Here is an 18,481-nt window from a genome sequence, read left to right as displayed (position 1 = left end):
TAGACCTACCCTTAACATCTCGTCCACCTATCACTCAGGCTCCGATTCTGGTTCCGGTTCAATTTTCGGTTCCGATTCCGTTTCTGGTTCCGATAAACTAAATTGAAAACATCTGGTTCCGCTTTCGGCTCCGATAAAACCACATCCGTTACATCCCTGGTTCGAATAGACGGAGACGGCGTCACATTTTATCCGTCAGATAAAAATAATTAATGGGTGGTGAAACATCCTAAGTCTACTGAGACAGTTGATCTATTAAAAAGTGACATTGTTGTTGCAAATAGCTGCAATAGTAATAAGAGACTTTACTTTAATAGTTATATATCAAGGCCTAACTTTGTTGTGTTGTCTATAGAGCGAAACGAGAGGCATTGGAAATGATACTATCAGATAAGCAAATGATAACATAGGTTATTCTTATTTGAACAAATGTTAGAAAACTAGTACGTTTTTTAACCGGTTGTAAGTAGGTAATATCTACGTAAATAATACGTCTGTTTTACAAAACAATATTCATTATAGATAGTATACAGCTGTTACCTGTGGCTTTGCATGCGTGAACCATAAAATCCGAAAGTTGAAGTTAAGAAGGTACCTACCAGATTTTACAATAGATTCTCATTGGAAATCCCAAAACTTACATCGCGATCTTCATATAATATATATACGATATGTATATACGTTGTTCAGGGGAAAAGCGTGAAAATTCTCATGTTTCTACCCTGAGCGCTTACGTTTTAGTATTTTATTGCAACTAACTTCCTTGACCCCGTGATCAGAACTGAAAGTAATGCCGCACGCAACGCATTTCTTTTTAAATGAACGATAACTCGCCAGCACCACTTGCATTCACCGGTTGTCCGCCAACTCTCGCGATACCGTCAGTCCACCTAGTGGGAGGCCTAAGAACGCTTCGTCTTCCTGTTCGTGTTTGCCAATCGAGGTAATTTCTCCCCCAACTGTTAAGTATATGTTCTTCGAGCAATGTGTACGATGCTCAATGCTGCTATGAAAATGTTAGTGTTATCTTAAGAACCGTGTGACGTTTCGGGAAATATCTGAGAGTAGATTAGTTGCGGCAGACTTGAGTTCCAAGATACGAGTAGGTACCTAACCTAGATAATGAGATACGAGAGCTGTGTTAGAACTATTATCTAAATTGACGGTACGGTTACGGATATTTCAGATTTACAACAAGTTTATCAAGTTATTAAATAGCTGAATGTCGATTGGATATAAAGACTAGAATTTTAATATCCAATACCTATCTATTTATTTATGTAGGTACATAAATGAGGCTTTTTGGCACTTTTACTTAAACATATTATATTTTATCTAAGATCTTTAAACGAGGAATCTCGGAAACGGCTCCAACGATTTCGATGAATTATGCATACCTATCACAAGCGAAAGATATAGGGCAAATGCACGTATACGTTATCGTATCATTCACAATTTGTATCTTGTCTACTCTACGCACTGTTGAGTTATTGTGGGTAGCTAGCCCAAAATGTTTTGGTCCTCTACAATAACATTCGCACACGTCAATTGAGTTTTGTTTTTAATTTGCAAAAGCGCAATGCGCCGCGGGAATTCGTTATACAGCCACATAGCAGAATTGTTGACAAAACATTGCCGAGATGTGTGACAATATTACAGGCGATTTTTTTTTATCATTGTGTTCATTCAGCTTCCGCGTAATGTTACGTAAACGGCCCATATGCCAAATAAAATAGAGAGAGAGAGAGAGAGAGAGAAACATTTAATTACACATATTCGATACACATAAAAACACATTAGATGGAAAAAAATAAAAATAACATCGAATAGTATAAAGTGCATGGTCCCTGTGGACCCCACTCAGCATTGGTGTAAATTTAAAATTAAAGTTATCGACTATGTTCCTCTGTTGGTATTTAATTTGCTCTAAGTATGCAAGTTAAGAATTTCTGTGCACTGCTTGAGTAGGCATATTTTTAACTAGTTTTTTTTTTAATCAATTTTCATTTTTATTTCATCATTTTGTGAAAACACCCGACCACCCGAGCAAAGTTTCATGCCTCAAAACTTCGCAGTTGATATTTCGGAATTCTAATGCGCCCACTAAAAATAATAAATAAAATAGTTTTTTTTTAATTTTGTAAATTTTTAGAAGATGTTTTCAATTTGACGTGTACGATTCTGGGGGGGGGGTCCTCTGTGTCCCCTGTGACCCTTCGGACCGCGCCTGCCCAATCATTCCCATCCCGTGGGAATATTGGTTTAAAATACCTAGTCTATCTAATATTGTACCTATGTATGTACCAAATTTCCTCTTAATCCAGCAGTTTAACGTGAATATGTGTTACAAAACACACATAAACTTTCGCATTTGTAAGATTAGTAGAATATATTAGTCTACCTGGTACAACTGAGACATAATAAAAAACAGTGATAGATATTCTTTGATCACAATTCATCACAAATCGCGACTAAAGACTAAAGACTATATCTCAATTTGCATAGAAACACGAACATGGCAAACGTTCCGCTAGAGGCGCTGTTCGTGTTTGCATACAAAGTGAGACTTAAACGCGAACGCGATCGAGACGTATTTTGTAACCGAAAACTTACACTAAGGGCACTGAAAGCGGCGGCCTTTAGCTCTCGGTAGTTGCGACAACATTCGTCGAACATTGTTCGTGCAAATTACCTACATACTTATACCTAGTGCCATCCACGAAGACGCGTGATTTTGTCAAAATTAGACATTTTATGACATTGTAATAAGAACTACGGCACGCGTCATCATGAATGACTCTACCTATAGCGGGGACGCGAGAAAATTTACTGCAAACAATACACTCGAATTTAGAATAATGACAAGTACATTGACCTTGAAAGATAGATAAACATATTTTTTTTACCTTCCGAAGAAACACTTGTCATTCACAAAAGAATCGACAAATGTATAATAGTTACTAGGATACTTTGAACTTAATAGGTAATCGAAAACAAAAAACCGGCTAAGAGCGTGTCGGATACGCCCGAAATAGGGTTCCGTAGCCATTACGAAAAAAATAAGTAATATTTTTCTAAGGATTTCATTCTTAAGTTCGATATACTTAGTTCATAGTTCTATTTTTATTGTACCATTTTGTCGTTATAGTTTACATATAGGTATATTCGTGCAAAATTACAGCTTTCTAGCATTGATAGTCCCTGAGAAAAGCCGCGGACGGACAGACAGACAGACAGACAGACATGGTGCAACTATAAGGGTTCCGTTTTTGCCATTTCGGCTACGGAACCCTAAAAATGGCAGCCAAAAATAATATTACAATGGCAAATTAGAATTAAATTAAAAAAAATATTATAACAAAAAAGGATAACAAAATTAAGATGTTCCAATGTAATAAATAATATAAATTCATAAAACATGAAAATTCCATACGTAACTAACAAAGCCAAATAATAAAATACAATCAAATGTCAATATAAAAACGTGTGAGTTAAAATTAAAATTACAATTTAAATACCTATAAAATTTTGGAAACAGTAATAATTTATGAAATAAATAAATTTTTACTGCGCGATATTTATTCGCGCGAATTAAGTATATTCCGCGCTATACATACAATTTCTTTACGATTTTTTCCCGCCAGTGCGGATACTCGACGTATAAGATTCAGTGTTACAAAATTGCGAGAAAAAAACCGCGCGGATAAAAAACGCAGTGCGGACAGGGCCTTAATGTCATTGTGATATATCTTTTACCTCACTAAATTTATTGATGATGATGATGATATACAGGATGTTTGGTAGCTAGGTGCAAAGCTTTAAGGTGGTGATAGCCGAGGTATTTTTGACCATTTTTAGCCATATATGTCTTAGCCGGAAGAATAAGATGGCTGATCTCATTTGTGTTAATAGAAGAGCTAATATTATTTGCGAATGCGACAGTTCTAAAGAAGTTAAATATTAGAATCTGGCTTGATTTGGTTAGTTTATTTACTTTCTGCATTAGATACGTAATGATATGTTTTTCGCACTTCCCTTTGCACCGACATCAGTATTAACTTGTTTCAATAATATTTTAAATCGCAAACTTTTCATGCATACGTAACTAAGTGAATGTTAATAATGGGTTTATTTTATCAGCATGGAATGGATAATTTAATTTTACGCTTCTTTGAACTGGAATTTTTTTTGTTGTAGAAATTAGTTAAGTACCTAATGATAACTTGACTACGTTTAACAACAATAAATAAGTAAAGCATACTTATTAAATTTTAATAAAAAATAAACAAAAATAAATTACAAGTACATATTTAATTATTCACAAGACTTACCGAAAAGAAAAATAAAATAAAAACTAAATATTCAACTTTTTTTTTCACTTCACTGACATGGTATTCACTGGATGATTGCACTTTAAACACTTTTCGCGCCAAAAAACCGCGTCGAAAAGAATGGCGCGTGGAGTGACAGTATGGCGGACCGCGAGACACTGACGCACGTCGCGCATACAGCCAGCGAAAGAGCGAGGTGAGCCAAAGATAATAACGAAACATGCACCTTTCGATAATTTACATGAAGTCGTAAACGCAAGCAGGCTTTAGCATAAAGTTAAACCCTGCCAGTGTGACGCAAACAACTAGCAGTTTAAAGTTTTAGCAGGAAAAAAACTTGTGATATCTAAAACTAAAGGTAATTCGGAAACAACAAATAACCGATTATCACAAAACATTTATGCCAGGAGACGGTAGCTTAAGGTAACGCATGCTTTTCCTTTCACTAAAAAATATGCAAGCGGTGGATGCAGGTGACACCAGACCACAACGAACATGGCCATGGCATGGAAAATGTAAAGTTATGTGCGTTTATCGCATTAATGTAAGTAACCTACCTAACCTAACGAATCCAACCAATATTATAAATGAGAAAGTTAGTGAAGATGTTTGTTACTCAATCATGCAATAAGTTTTAAGTCCGGGGAAGGATATATAGGGAAGTTTTTATGCTTGAAAATTGTACCTACAGTTCCCGCGGGCAAGCTTACAAAGGTTTTTTTCCTAGACGAAGTCACGGGCAAAACAGTTAGTTTGATTTGAAATAAATATAAGAGTAGAAGTGTGCCATAAAATACCAAAAGCCCAAGATTAGCTAAGACTAAGAGCACTTGCTGTCATTAGTGCTTGATGCCGTTTATGTATGTAGGTATAAGGTAGGTATCGAATAAAACCGGAAAAATGTTTACTTAAAATTGATTAACTGCCTTTTTGTTGTTTGTTTGAAATTTTAAGTAGGTAGGTGCATACTTACATAGGTAGGTAGGTAAGGTATATGTGATAAATGATATTGTAGGTACCGGATAACTCGCATCGAGTGTAGCTCGACATGTTTCGGGCTAAACACTGCCAATTAACAATCCGGTAAAATGTAAGAAAATACTCAAAAAAGATTACCTTGAGTGACTACAAAGTGCCTACCTACTAACAACTAAGTAACAATGTATACTTCAACTTAATTACCGTAAGTAAAGATCTATGTACTGAACCGCTCCTACTATTACATAAACTCGCAGTGGGATTTCCAATCGTCATCATCATTATCCCAGCCTATATACGTCCCACTGCTGGGCACAGGCCTCGGATCCTCTCAGAATGAGGGCTTGGGCCGTAGTTCCCACGCGGGCCCAGTGCTGATTGGGAACTTCATTGGTAATCTAAGAACCAGTGCCCTTAGTGTAAGTTTTCGGTTACAAAATACGTCTCGATCGCGTTCGCGTTTAAGTCTCACTTTGTATGCAAACACGAACAGCGCCTCTAGCGGAACGTTTGCGATGTTCGTGTTTCCATACAAAATGAGATTTTAACGCGAACGCGATCGAGACGTATTTTGTAACCGAAAACTTACACTAAGGGTACAGGAATGCCTATCGAAAATGCTTGCTATGCACAGGCAGGTTCAAGTAATGCCACGTGACACGTCATAATAGGCATCTGCCTGACATTGATTGCATTAGGTTATAACCTGTTGCTCGCGAATGAAATAAATAAAGAAATAAAAGTATTATTATTATTATATTCAGCCTATAACTGTGTCCCACTGTTGGGCAAAGGCCTCTCCTCTTGACTTCCACATCTCCCTATCCAGAGCTATATTTGGCCACTCACTCAATTCCGCGTCCAGGTCACCTCGCCATCTCCGCCTCGGCCTGCCTCGCCGTCGGTGCCCGTCATTGGTACCCACCATGTGCCTTTGCACAAAAAAAAAAGTATATCTAAGTACCTAATACCGCAAACGTAATTAACGTGTAGGTAAACTAATGAAATGACCTCAGGTATTCATTACTATTCCCCAGAGTAATTTCACAAGATTTTTCCTCTATTGTAAAAACTAATCATATCAGATAGAACCAGCGTTTGTAAATATTATGCCTCGGAACCATAAAATCTTCACTCAATGTCAACAGCACAATTGCCGTCTTATTTCGAAAGCAATAAGAGCTCTTGACTTGATGATAAATGTATATTTTACACCCTTGTGCAACTGAGGTGAAGAGAATTTAATCCGTGATGACTTAGATAAAATTTTCTCTTAAGTGGTTTATTCGTCACTTATTTCTTTGTTTGGCTGTAGTGACGTAGTTTCTGTGCAATTAATTTTCATATTTTACACCAGCCAGTGGTTCCCAACCTCTTTTTTACAGAGGACTACTTTGATTGCGTTATTATGAGCAGAAACCACGAGGATGGACATTTTACATTATTCGCTTCACTTGTTACTAGTGGCGTAGCATTAGGTATTAACAACTAAACTTGATTCCCACCGGGTTGCCTAATTTTTTTACTTGGTGTCAGTGATAATCACAGATAACATACATAATAGTGTGTCAGTGCTATAAAAAGCTCTGGTGTCCTAGTGGTTTGACCTGTGACCTCTCAAGCTCTATCGTGTGTTCAAACCCTGGCTCGCGTCTTGAGTTTTTCGAAATTCATGGACGAAATTACGCTCGAAATTAACCACAAGTTTTACGGTGAGGGTAAAAAATCGTGAGCAAAATCTACACAAACCCAATCTAAACCAGGCCCGCGTGATATCAATGGCCTAAGCCCTCTCATTCTGAAAGGAGGCCTGTGGCCAGCAGTGAGATAAAAATAATAATAACAATAATAATGATTATTTAATAATTAGCAGCACAAGATAACAAAATACAATGATGTATATAGACTGGGATAATTGAAGATTGTTGTCAGTGATTACAAGTATGGCATAGCTTTATTAACTGACTGCGAGGAGTTGCATCCGAAGACATACCTAACTCACTCTCACTCTCCGAATTGCCTATATCACTATTCGAATAGCCCTACAAATAGGCATGCACCATTTTTTTTCTCTTTATTTGGCTGCAGCTGAAAATCAGCGCTGTGGTTCCGTACCTCAGCATTGCTGAGCTGCCAGCCCTTTCGGCTAGCTAAAAGTTGACTTTAATTATACATTAAGTTATGTACCTGATGTATGCTACCTACTAGTTCGCCGAATAAACTTTTTCTTTCTTTCTATCTAAAATGTTCACTCCACGCCACCGAAGTTAACCTTGTAAATGTCACAATTTCTAAAAAGTTGATTCAGAAAGAAAGAAGCTGCGAAGGGATGAAAGGCAAGGAAAATCCAAACAAGTTATTTATATAATTCATTTATTTAAATTGTATAGTATTCACATTGTTTGCAACACCGGCTTTACATACAAAATGAGAACACAATTCACAAAATAACTAGGTATAAAGAGAAATGCAGCGGTCGAACGAAAGCTATAATAACTAGCAACTATACAACCGTATAGTTTAGCGAACTGGACTTATTCAAATGTACTTGGCAGTAGCAGGCTGGAGGGTGAAACGGGTAATACTGGTCGCCAACTGGCGAGAGCATAGTCAATGAGAACTCAATCGTGACGTGAGAATTCCTGTTCGGCTAGGCTCTAAATCATGGGTTTGCTTTGGTATCAAAATCTTGCTGCACCGCATTTTACGCGATCGCTTTGTATTAACTCTTTCTTCAAAGTTCTCAAACCACATGAGCAGCAAGATCTTGATTAACTACTGTAGTTACTTGTTCCATGGAACTGTTACATAGAGTTTGGACTGTAACGTCACAGCTCCATGGAACAATCAACGTTGCTTGAAGTAGAACTAAAGCAGTTTGAGCGTCTCTTTTGGCAGTTGGTCGTTAGAGTGGCAATCCACAAGTGACTTAAGTTTCCCTAGGCTACGTACGCACTATTCGGTTAGCCGCGCGGTTTTAGAGCACCGTCTCTTTCTCAAGCCATGCAATGAAGAGGGACGGCGTGCTGAAACCGTGCACCTGACCGCTGCGTTCTTGTACTTAGAGCCTTGCCTTTGGCGTTCGTGACAGACGTATAGCAAAAAACAATTTTTGCACAAAAGCAGTAAGAGATGCTTTATGTCTGCGATACGCGCTCGTGATTGCATTAGGCAGCAGCAAAAGTGAAGATCGTGTGGTAAATGAGATATAAATAACGTCAGAGGTTTCTAGAGAAAATTTAGATGTACAATCCTATTACGGTTGAGAAGTATCTTTTGTTGATTTTCAACGGTTCAGATTTTTCAGACATCTATGTTGTCTTTAGTGGCATCTAACGTTATTTTGTATGTTGCTTGTCTCACTCTTACGTGACCCTTAACTTTCAGTCTGCAGCATAGACAAAGTTATCACATTTTAAATTCTAAAGGCTGAAGAATTGACTACGTCTCAGCCCTCACGTTGCCGTAAAATTAAAAAAAGCTATATAATTGACTAAATATCTTAAACCGCTATTCGGGGTAAAAATAAACCTAATGTCATCGCAGATTACGAGTTACCTAAACGAGAAATCCAGACTAAGTTAATATTAAACTATTGAGCATAATAATAAACAGAAGGCAGTCAACTTAATAATATTATTATAGAAAAAAATGCTCTTTGAGTATAGTGAGATACATTGTCAAATAATAAAATTGGGAAGACTGTGGAATGTGTTGGACATTCGACGAGAGAACAGTAGTACAGTTGCCAACACTAACTGACTATGCGTTCACATTGCTACATTGTGATAAGGAACACGAATGGTCAGTTAAGAGTGCTGGCTATTGTACGTCTCCAAGATACATACGTTCAATTCATGACATGTCTAAAGTAATTTACATTTTCCAAAAGAGGGCCTCAAGAACTTACTGGCACATTGCTCTCAAGAACTAACTGCTAATACTAAACGATCTTCAGACAGAAACTTTTGTTTCCCATATATTAGAAGGATTTTTGGATTTTGCACGATAGCTAAAAATCATATAAATAAGAATAATAAATTTTCATATCGGCTACATGGAATTTTATATTGGCCCATGAAATGGGTATCTAGAATCGAGCATGCATTTGATTTTCTAGTATAATAAAAGAATAGAAAATATATAACTCCTCATCATATTCCAACACATTGCATAGACAATCGCTACAAAGAATACAAGCCACAATCAATTTGTTAATATCATTACAATGTGCATTTCATTTGTTTTTTTTTGTACATACAGCTGTAGGTATGTCAAATTATATACATATAGAGAAAACTAACAAATAAACGAGGACTAAATTGGCATATTTAAATAAAATATACCTACTCACATAGGCCTTTCGTAATGCTAAAAAATATCAGGAAGACAAAATAACGAAAGTACAATTACTTATATTTTTAGTGTTACTTGGTTTTACTTTGTTTCACATAATGTACCCTTTAGTCTCAAATTCCCAGTTTTTGTACTTAAGTCATAAATTACAGCTTTAAATAAACTACAAGAAAATATGAGGCTACGTAACGATTTTTAACTATTACTAATATGTATGTAATTAAAAATATGTAGCTGAAATCACGTACAATATTTGTCATCAAATCTTTTACCGAACACTTTCGAGTCAAAAAAACACTTATGTACATTCTATAAAAGGTTATCTTTCGCTCAACTGTGCGGAAAGTTATGAAAAGTATATTGTTAGTGATGTTCAACTGTCACTATTTAAGCAGTAACGTAAAATGTCAAAGACTACATAGTTTATGTGAAACATAGTAACTACATTTAGACTAAAGCTATGTGCCTCGACAACCTTCGTGTTTCTGAAATAGCACGGAAAAAATTGTCACTCATTCGGAAATCGAAAGTTGCCGAAGCACTAACTTGGGTAGTCGAAATAAGTAGAGAGCGGATTTGAAGTAGCGATTACAAGTTTAATGTGGATAAGACTAGTACAAGAAAGAATTTATTTTTATCAAAAAGGTACATAATAAATAGGATCTATATGTTTGAGCTGTATAAAACTCCTTTAATGATAATAAAATAACTTTCATTACTTATAATTTGTTGCAAGAATAACATTTGTTTAATTTAACTATCTATAAGTTTGCATTGCTGTAAGTAATGTAATAATGTAAGTAAGTACCCGTGTAAGTAAATAACCGTAAGACCAATAAACAAGATGATATCTAATAAATATATCTTTCTATCTATCTAACCAATAGCACTAGTCATATCCATATTAAACTTATAATCGCTACTTCAAATCCGCTCTCTAGAAATAAGTCTTCTAGATGCCATTTCACGAAAGATCTATTTCGAAGTTGGATACTAATCCAAATTGTTTATTGTCACATTTTGACAGATCTTACAGAGGCGACATCTAGTGACAAGTAGGGAAAGAACAACACTCATATTGCACAGACAGATGCTTGAAGGTATTCGAATGCGATGCAAACATAAATTGCACAGAGTATATTGACAATGTTGATATTTACGCGCACTATCGACCATAACGAAACTAGCAACTTTAAGGCGCTCATAAAAGCATTTATCTCTCTCGCACTTGACTAACTTGACTAGTTAAAAAGAGACGGTAGCTGTATATTAGTTTACAGATATTGTAAGGTGAAACAAGGTATGAAAGAAACTCAGAGATTTCTAATACATCGTTAACTGGTTCCAATAATGTTCGATAGTGACACGTGTAAACAATGTCAATAGTTAAAAGTAAACACATTTATTAGTCATATCAAATGTAGTCAAACCGACGATAGGCGAAGACTATGCAAGTCTATATTTTTACTGTGAGATCATATTTCAAGTTTTTTTACTAATTTGTCGAATAATATACGAGACACCCTGGACCATTTTCGCGTTTTACTAACATTCCAGCAATACGAGGCTGCTGTCTCTACACTGCTTTATTTTCCTTATCGTTCAGTGTGACTACAACTTAACAGCATTATACACGAAGTAAAGTCGAACAGTACAAGCTTTTAAAAAACCTCAATTTAAAAGTCAAGCTAACGTACTAGTAAAACATTTAAGTACTTCAATGTCTTTTATTTTTACATTTGACCTTTCTCAGTGCATGACGCCGCGATATTGATATTGTTACATATTAGACTAATTCAATGATTAAAATTAAACACAGAAAAGGAACTTAAGTAAACAAAATGCTGTATATATAGTAAATACATTATGTAAATAACTGTAACTCTCCATAGTATATGGCCAGGGATACAATATTGATCTATACGGACGCGGGCGCCGCTGTACAAACGTGAACGCCGCGACTCTATGCTACGCGCGTAGCTTGCACCTTAACTAGCTTAAAAGGCCATGTAACTAACTACCCTTAAATCCTTTAATAATTCCGATTATAAGGTCACCATTTCGTTACGAATACAGCTTCACTATATCACTTGAGAAATTATACAACTACGAAAACTTATAACGAATCGACGAAACAATAGAAAAATGACATTTTGATTCTGTAGAAAATTGTTACGTTAATATAGTCACACACATTAATAGTTCGCTTATTCTATGGTTCCGAGGGGAGGATTTGAAGATTTTAGCGGAGCAGCCGAGAACTAGAACGTCCTGTATGCTCGCTGGCGAGTTTGGCGACGCGCTTGTAAAGACAAGCAACCCCCACCCGCCCTCACAGCAACTGTGCTCCCTCTCGGAACCTCAAGTCGTTTCGGTAAAATGATAAAAGTTCCTTAAACAGTGGTCGAGGTTCCCTATCACTAAACCAGACTTAGTAGGCACTAACACCAACACATCCGACTTCACGTCTTTACGCAGGTATAATACATAGAAAACAGTGAAACACGTTAGTAGTCGCACAATTCCACTAGATGTCCGTTACTTAAACATTCGTAGTCTTTATTTATTTATTGAGATCAATTTGCCGCTATGCACTAGATTGGACTCGCCGAGCGAAATAGTCTGTTGCCGCCACCGCCTCGCCTAAAACTAAACACTTAGTAGGAACATGGAGGTTCGCACGCTTCCGTCAAACAAGTCGGGTTACAAAAGGGCTCTTAACAGAGAGCCAAATTAACATACTTTGTTCTGTACCTCGACTAACGTGAAATAATTACGTATCGATCAGTCGAAGAATGTGAGGCGGTGGCCAGCTGCACTGTCCACGATACCGCACCAGCGTCGCTAGCACCAGCTCGAGAGATACCCATAAGCTAGCTACCCTTTCAACTATGTCACCGTAAGAAGCAATACTATTACAATTCGGAATAGACACCATTTGCGTTAAATTAAGCAAAAATGATTACCTTGTTCTAACACTAAATCCTTTTCTAATCATTCCGGAATGAAAGAACTCGACAATAAAATGATAAACAGCGTGGAATTGCTGTCTTGTCACTCACTATTTACCCTTCCTACTCGGTTCACTAGAAAGTTGTAGTGTTAAAGCATGGCAGACACTTGTGCTTGCTATTCTAAGCTTTTTTTGTATCAACTTAATTTAGGATATATTTTTATTTATCTTTTGTAATTGAAATCAGAAATGTTTTCAGTGCGTGTATACGGTGACACAGTCGACTTTAGAATCGTGAGAGGCCACTGTAGCACTAAGTTTACATCTGTAATCTACGCATGAGAATGCACTCTTCCCCAATACACCGAAACATTTGCAGGAAACAATTCACTCTCTAAAGGTACAAACTTAGCATCACCTTTTCCACACCCTACTTTCGGCTGTATATGGGAGCTAACTATGCAAACGATGAAGTCCTTTCAGTTTGTTTCGACCAGCTCCGTTTTTAAAACAGAACTAGTGGAAAAAGGGTTTCAAAACATCGACGAGTTACATGGGGTACTATCCAGCTAAATTTAAATCTGCTAAGATAGTGTATTCAAGTGCATTCTCGATAGAGATAAACAGTCATCGGAATAGGTACTTAATGCCAATTTCCCTAAAATTCTAGAGAGGACGTAACGAAAAGTGTTAACTGCCAAAAATATTAAAATATTCAAATGGTGGTTTTAGTTAAGTTTATGGCAAAAAAGGGCCTGAATCTTTTCTGAGATCAGAAACAGCCGAAATAAATTAAAATTAGTCGGGATAAAATAGTGTTGTAATTTGTAATCATTCTTAATAACGTCCTTTCTAGAACTTCAGGTAATTTGCCACCCCTATTCCGACGATTGGATATAAACCTAGCACTCTAGTCCTCACTTCGGAGGCTTATGGGAACTCACAGTACGAGCCACAAAGTCCGGTGCGGTGGATCAGACGAGGTGGTCGCGGTCGTCGAGCGAGGCGTCGCTATGGTCTGCGCGCAGCTCGCGCTCGAGGTCGAGCGAGCGTCGCTCCAGCTCCAGCCGCGCGCCCGCGCCCGCCGCTGCCGCGCGCCGCGGCGCTTCCAGGGATGACACCTGGAAACAATACAGGTTTCACTTCTCATGCTTGTAAAGTTCGTATTTATGATGGATGGAGACAGTGGCGTGCTCAATGCATCCCCTAGACTAGACTAAGTCACTACGACAGTTATGGCAAATCTAGTCCACGTAGTCTAGTGCCACGAGATTTGAAATTAATGATTACACACACAGCTACAAAAAGAACTGATTGCACATACGGAAAATGAATGAAATGAATAAGTAAGTGTCAGAATCCTGCTGTCATTACACAACATGTTGTAGTTGTGTGTGAAATCATTTACTTCAACTCTCGTGGCACAGTTAATTTATATTCAAATCCGTTTAGGCTGCAGCTAGGACCAAAAAAATAGACACTTTAATTGTATGTATTTTATTTCTCTGTTTTTTCATGTATTTTTTGGTTTATATGTGTGTTGTGTAAATTTTGTTGTATTTGTGATCTTCCGTAATAGTGAATAAAATGTTTTCTTTCTTTCTTTCTTCGGGTAGATTTGTATTAAAAAGAGTATTGTAGCCGGTTACGACAGACAAAACATTGGCAGGCCTCCCACTAGGTGGACGACCAATTTGTGGTGGATTGTGAGAGCTATGGGCAACCAGTTAATGCAAGTGGCGTTCTAAGAAGGAGCTCTTTGAACTGAAACAATTACTTCACCCGCGACCTCATGATAGCTACGTTTATGCAAGATATGCGTGTTCACGCAATTCCTCCACCTCCACACTGCAAGAACACACACAAATCACACGATCTGTCACCATCACCACACTACACTGACGCGTTTCGAACTCAACCAGAGCTCATTCAGAGGAACACAACCGTTCACCTTCACCAGATGTTAAACTGGGGGAGGTCTTTGTTCTGCAGTGGACGTATTCCGGCTGATGATGATGGTGATGATAGTGGTATTTTTTAAAGTAATAGCAGATAAAGGAGCAGATGGTTCACCTGATGTTAGGTGATTGATTACCGTAGCCCATGTCTATTCGCAGCACTATCAGGAAAGCAAATGCGTTGCCGGCCTTAAAATGGTGTTGATGATGATGATGGTGATGATGAGCTGACCTTGGCGAGGCGGCGTGCGGTGGCGCCGGACGCGGAGGGCGCGCGCTAGGAGGGCGCGGGCAGGTGCGGCAGCTTGCCGGCGCCCCAGTAGCGCGCCCCGCAGCCGCTCGCGCCCGCCGACGACCCGCTCTCCTCTGACAGCGCTGCTTGGAGTTTCGCTTCTGCAATTACAAATAATCCTTTTAAGGTGGCGACTGGCTTGTAACCTTTGCTTGTAAATGTAATGTGTGGTTCACGACGATCGTGTTACATTAGAGCGAACACTCATCTTGAGCGTCCTGCTCATTTAAAGAAAGAAGACATTTATTCACTAACACAGAAGACACACATATACAGCAAAATTAACACAAATGAAATAAAAAAATAATAAATTACAGAATTACAAATTATTTGTGCTCCATCTCCAGATTAATCGACGAACGCTCGCGGTGACTGACATTTTGTGTCACGTTTGCGGGTGACATTAATTACCGGCATGGACAATACCGACATGGAAATACCGACCCGATATTTCGTGTACACGCCCATACAAACTGGTGTAAAACTGACAAGAGTTTCTATGGGCGTGTCACAAAATATCATGTCGGTATTTCCATCTCGGTATTGTACGTTCGGGAAATAGTATCACCCACGTTTACGATTGGTTAAAATAAGTCAACGAGCCAATCGCAAGCAAGACTGACCTGACATCAAACGAACTTCATGATACTAACGCATCTAGCGATAGGTAACCCAAAAAGCCCTCATTCAGGCCGAAATAACTATATACTCACTGGCTACTTGTGAAGCGTTAAATGTGACAGGCGTGCGCGCGAGTGGGGTACGTAGCGAGCCGCCGCGCGCGCCGCCGCTGCCAGCGCCCGCGCCCGCGCCCGCTCCCGCGCCCGCCGCGCTCACAGACTGCAACAAGACACGCAACGCTGTAACGTCTCGTGTAACATGCTTAACACACCCAAGGCCAGATTAATCATAAGGCAGAGTAAGCAATTGCGTAGGAACCCCGCGCGCGCACAAAGAAATTGAAAATATTTCATAGTTATAGAAAAATTGTATTCAATGAAAATAGCTTATTTTCAACGCATGCTAATCCGTTGATTTGATTGGACCTGAAGTGCTGATGATCTTAAAACGGCTTGGAAAGAAGGGCCCGAGTTGTCATGTTAATCCGGCCATGTGTACATAATCTTGACCTATGTTTTTATTGAATAATACCTACTTTTGTAAAATAAGTAACAGCAAGAAACAATTAAATTATGATGCGACTTTGTTATCCTTTAATGATTTTTAATGTAATGCAATTACTTTTTAAAAGGTATCGTTCAATAAAAAGACAGGTCAAGATTAAAAAGAAGTATAGTGAAGTACCTGAATACTGCAGCATGCAATGTAACACTGTTACATATATTAGCGTATGTTGCGGTCACTTCAGCGATGTAAATATTTAGAGCATTTTGTACAATTCTCAGCAGTATTTGTAAGTCAAGTAGCAGCAAAAAATATACATTATTATATCAAATATAATAAAACGCAAGCTATAAATATAACAATCAACAAGCGCAGCAACTTGGATCTTGTAACACTGCGATCAATTATTTAAAGTATCTTTAATGTTTTGGGTTATTTATTACTTGGTGCGAACCCAAAAGTAAAAAGTATGATCAGAAAAGTATAGTTAGAAATAACAAAACGCTACTTAGTACCCACACTTTTATGGTCTTGATCATAAAGTACCTTTACATCCAAATATCTAACTATAATATAGGAAACAAGCAGAATACAATTAAGCTATTTTTAGAGTAGAAGTAGCCCTGAAGTAAGTACATTGTTGTTGGACTAAAACTGCATTGGGATACAGACAATAATCATTAAAATAGATACACGGATCACACACTATTAGAAGTCGAGGTATGCTCGATATGTTTCGAGTAAATCCGTGGCTCTTTTTCAAGGTGAACTTGAACGGAAAGCCAACCGTAAACTGTTGGTATCTATTTTAATAATTAGGTATCTCGCTTTTAACTGCTGAATTATTGAATCTCAATTAATTTCCAAGCCTTATAATTATCCATGAAGCTTGAAAATATACAGAAGAAATATGAAGTAAGATAAGCTCAAATACTACACATACATACCTGAATACCTTATCTCATATGGTACCCAGCTAGTAAAATTAAAACAAAGTTAATAAAAAATAATTAATAACTAAAATAAAAATAAATTTAACTTACATAAAAAATTGCTTGTGGTAATTTTGAGCAAGGGTATCTAGGATATTCACTGGTTGAGAAAAATAAAACTTTTTAATATATTTCAATGATATAATATACTGGGGTTTTGTATGTAAAAAAAGGATTAAGAGTTAATTTGTTACGAGTACATTAAATATGGTAGGATTATTTATTAATACCCAACATTAACGAATATTTGGTTTTGTTTCCGTATCTTTTTGATCCACACCATCGTTAGTCAAAGCCAAGATCTTGTTTCTGACTAAAGTTAAATAGAATAAACTCACTAGTAATATTTCGCGACCAAACGAAATATTCAAAATGGCTGAAATATTGTTTTTTACGATTTCAACTTCCATACCATGACATAAAAAGAATTAAAAGCCCTTATCATCCTACTGAAATACTCAACACGTTTTTCTCAAGGCTTGATTTTCGAAGTCGAGATTGTCGAGTTAAAAAATCTTTAACTAATTATAATCTTGCTTTATTTTTCAAAGACAACAATGCTTCTTTATACATATTAAGAGTTTTGTTTCACCACAATCACGCCTAGCGGTAGGTTCCGAAATTGAGCAACTGCTTAAAAGACACACTTCACTCTGAGCACCCTAGTGGTATATTTAGTTTTTCGGCAGGGTCAAATAATAAGGAACGTTTACACGTCCATAACGTGGGAATTCTCCGAGATGAATACTTAAAAGTGATGTGACACTTAAATAATGATTATATCTCTCTTTAGGTATATTAAACAAAAACAACAAATAAATGAAATAATGTAATACCTAGGTAATCTATTATTCGAAAAGGTTATCAAAGTAATAAATTTTTTCATGTTTGATGACAGAAATGTTGTCTTCTAGATGAAAATATTAATTTTAAATTGTTAAATGGTGTCTCAACGTCTACAGTACCAAGTCGATGGATATAATATGCGTTACCTGTATTTTTTACCGATATCGGATCCCGTTTGCGATCCATAACATTGTAAGCCATAAATGTAATTGTAATTTCGCCTGACAAATACCCTCATTACTTCTCCTGATTGCCAAATTCGGCTTTATTATACCAGAGTTTCGGAATTTTTCGCGGCATTTTTTGATCTGTCATTGACTTCTCAACTATCGACTTTACCTAAATGATAAACGATGATGTTATTATAGTAAAATAATAATCGTAATATCTTTTATAAAGACACTTATGGAATAATTATTAGCACTACAACAGACTGAATATTAAATTGAATGATTAAATTAGAAATTGTTAACTATTCATTGTTTTATTAATTAATTCACATTTTCGACTGCTCAAAAATTAATTGGAAGAGTTCGTTCTTTAACGATAAAACCGTCTATTGTTGGCCTCTACTTTTAATATTTTGAACATGTTTTGCATCGATATATCGATTTTGAATATCGGAAGTCGTTACGTGAGAAGTCACTATG

General features: G+C 37.1%; 2 protein-coding genes across 4 annotated transcripts in view; both read right to left on the bottom strand.

The window, feature by feature from the left end:
* LOC141438735 (polyamine-transporting ATPase 13A3-like) overlaps positions 1 to 18,481 on the bottom strand; it is a 426,124-nt gene that overhangs the window by 42,568 nt on the left and 365,075 nt on the right. Inside the window, exon 1 of one of the 3 annotated variants that reach the window (XM_074102664.1) lies at positions 4,332 to 4,494. The exons of the other annotated variants lie outside the window; for them this stretch is intronic. The gene's annotated coding sequence lies outside the window, so the exon portion shown is untranslated. Of the gene's footprint in view, positions 1 to 4,331; positions 4,495 to 18,481 lie in introns of those variants that run through there. 3 annotated transcript variants of the gene reach the window in all.
* Positions 13,351 to 15,771, bottom strand: LOC141438605 (uncharacterized; the record flags this gene model as incomplete). Its single annotated transcript, XM_074102472.1, has 3 exons — positions 13,351 to 13,739; positions 14,809 to 14,969; positions 15,582 to 15,771. Coding segments are annotated over 2 exons (306 nt in total), but the record flags the coding sequence as incomplete, so codon positions are not given.

This window comes from Choristoneura fumiferana, chromosome 19 (genome assembly GCF_025370935.1).
Source record: "Choristoneura fumiferana chromosome 19, NRCan_CFum_1, whole genome shotgun sequence".
Classification (NCBI taxonomy): domain Eukaryota; kingdom Metazoa; phylum Arthropoda; class Insecta; order Lepidoptera; family Tortricidae; genus Choristoneura; species Choristoneura fumiferana.
Note: the sequence above shows the minus strand (reverse complement) of the source record. Positions and strands in the feature narration are given on the sequence as shown.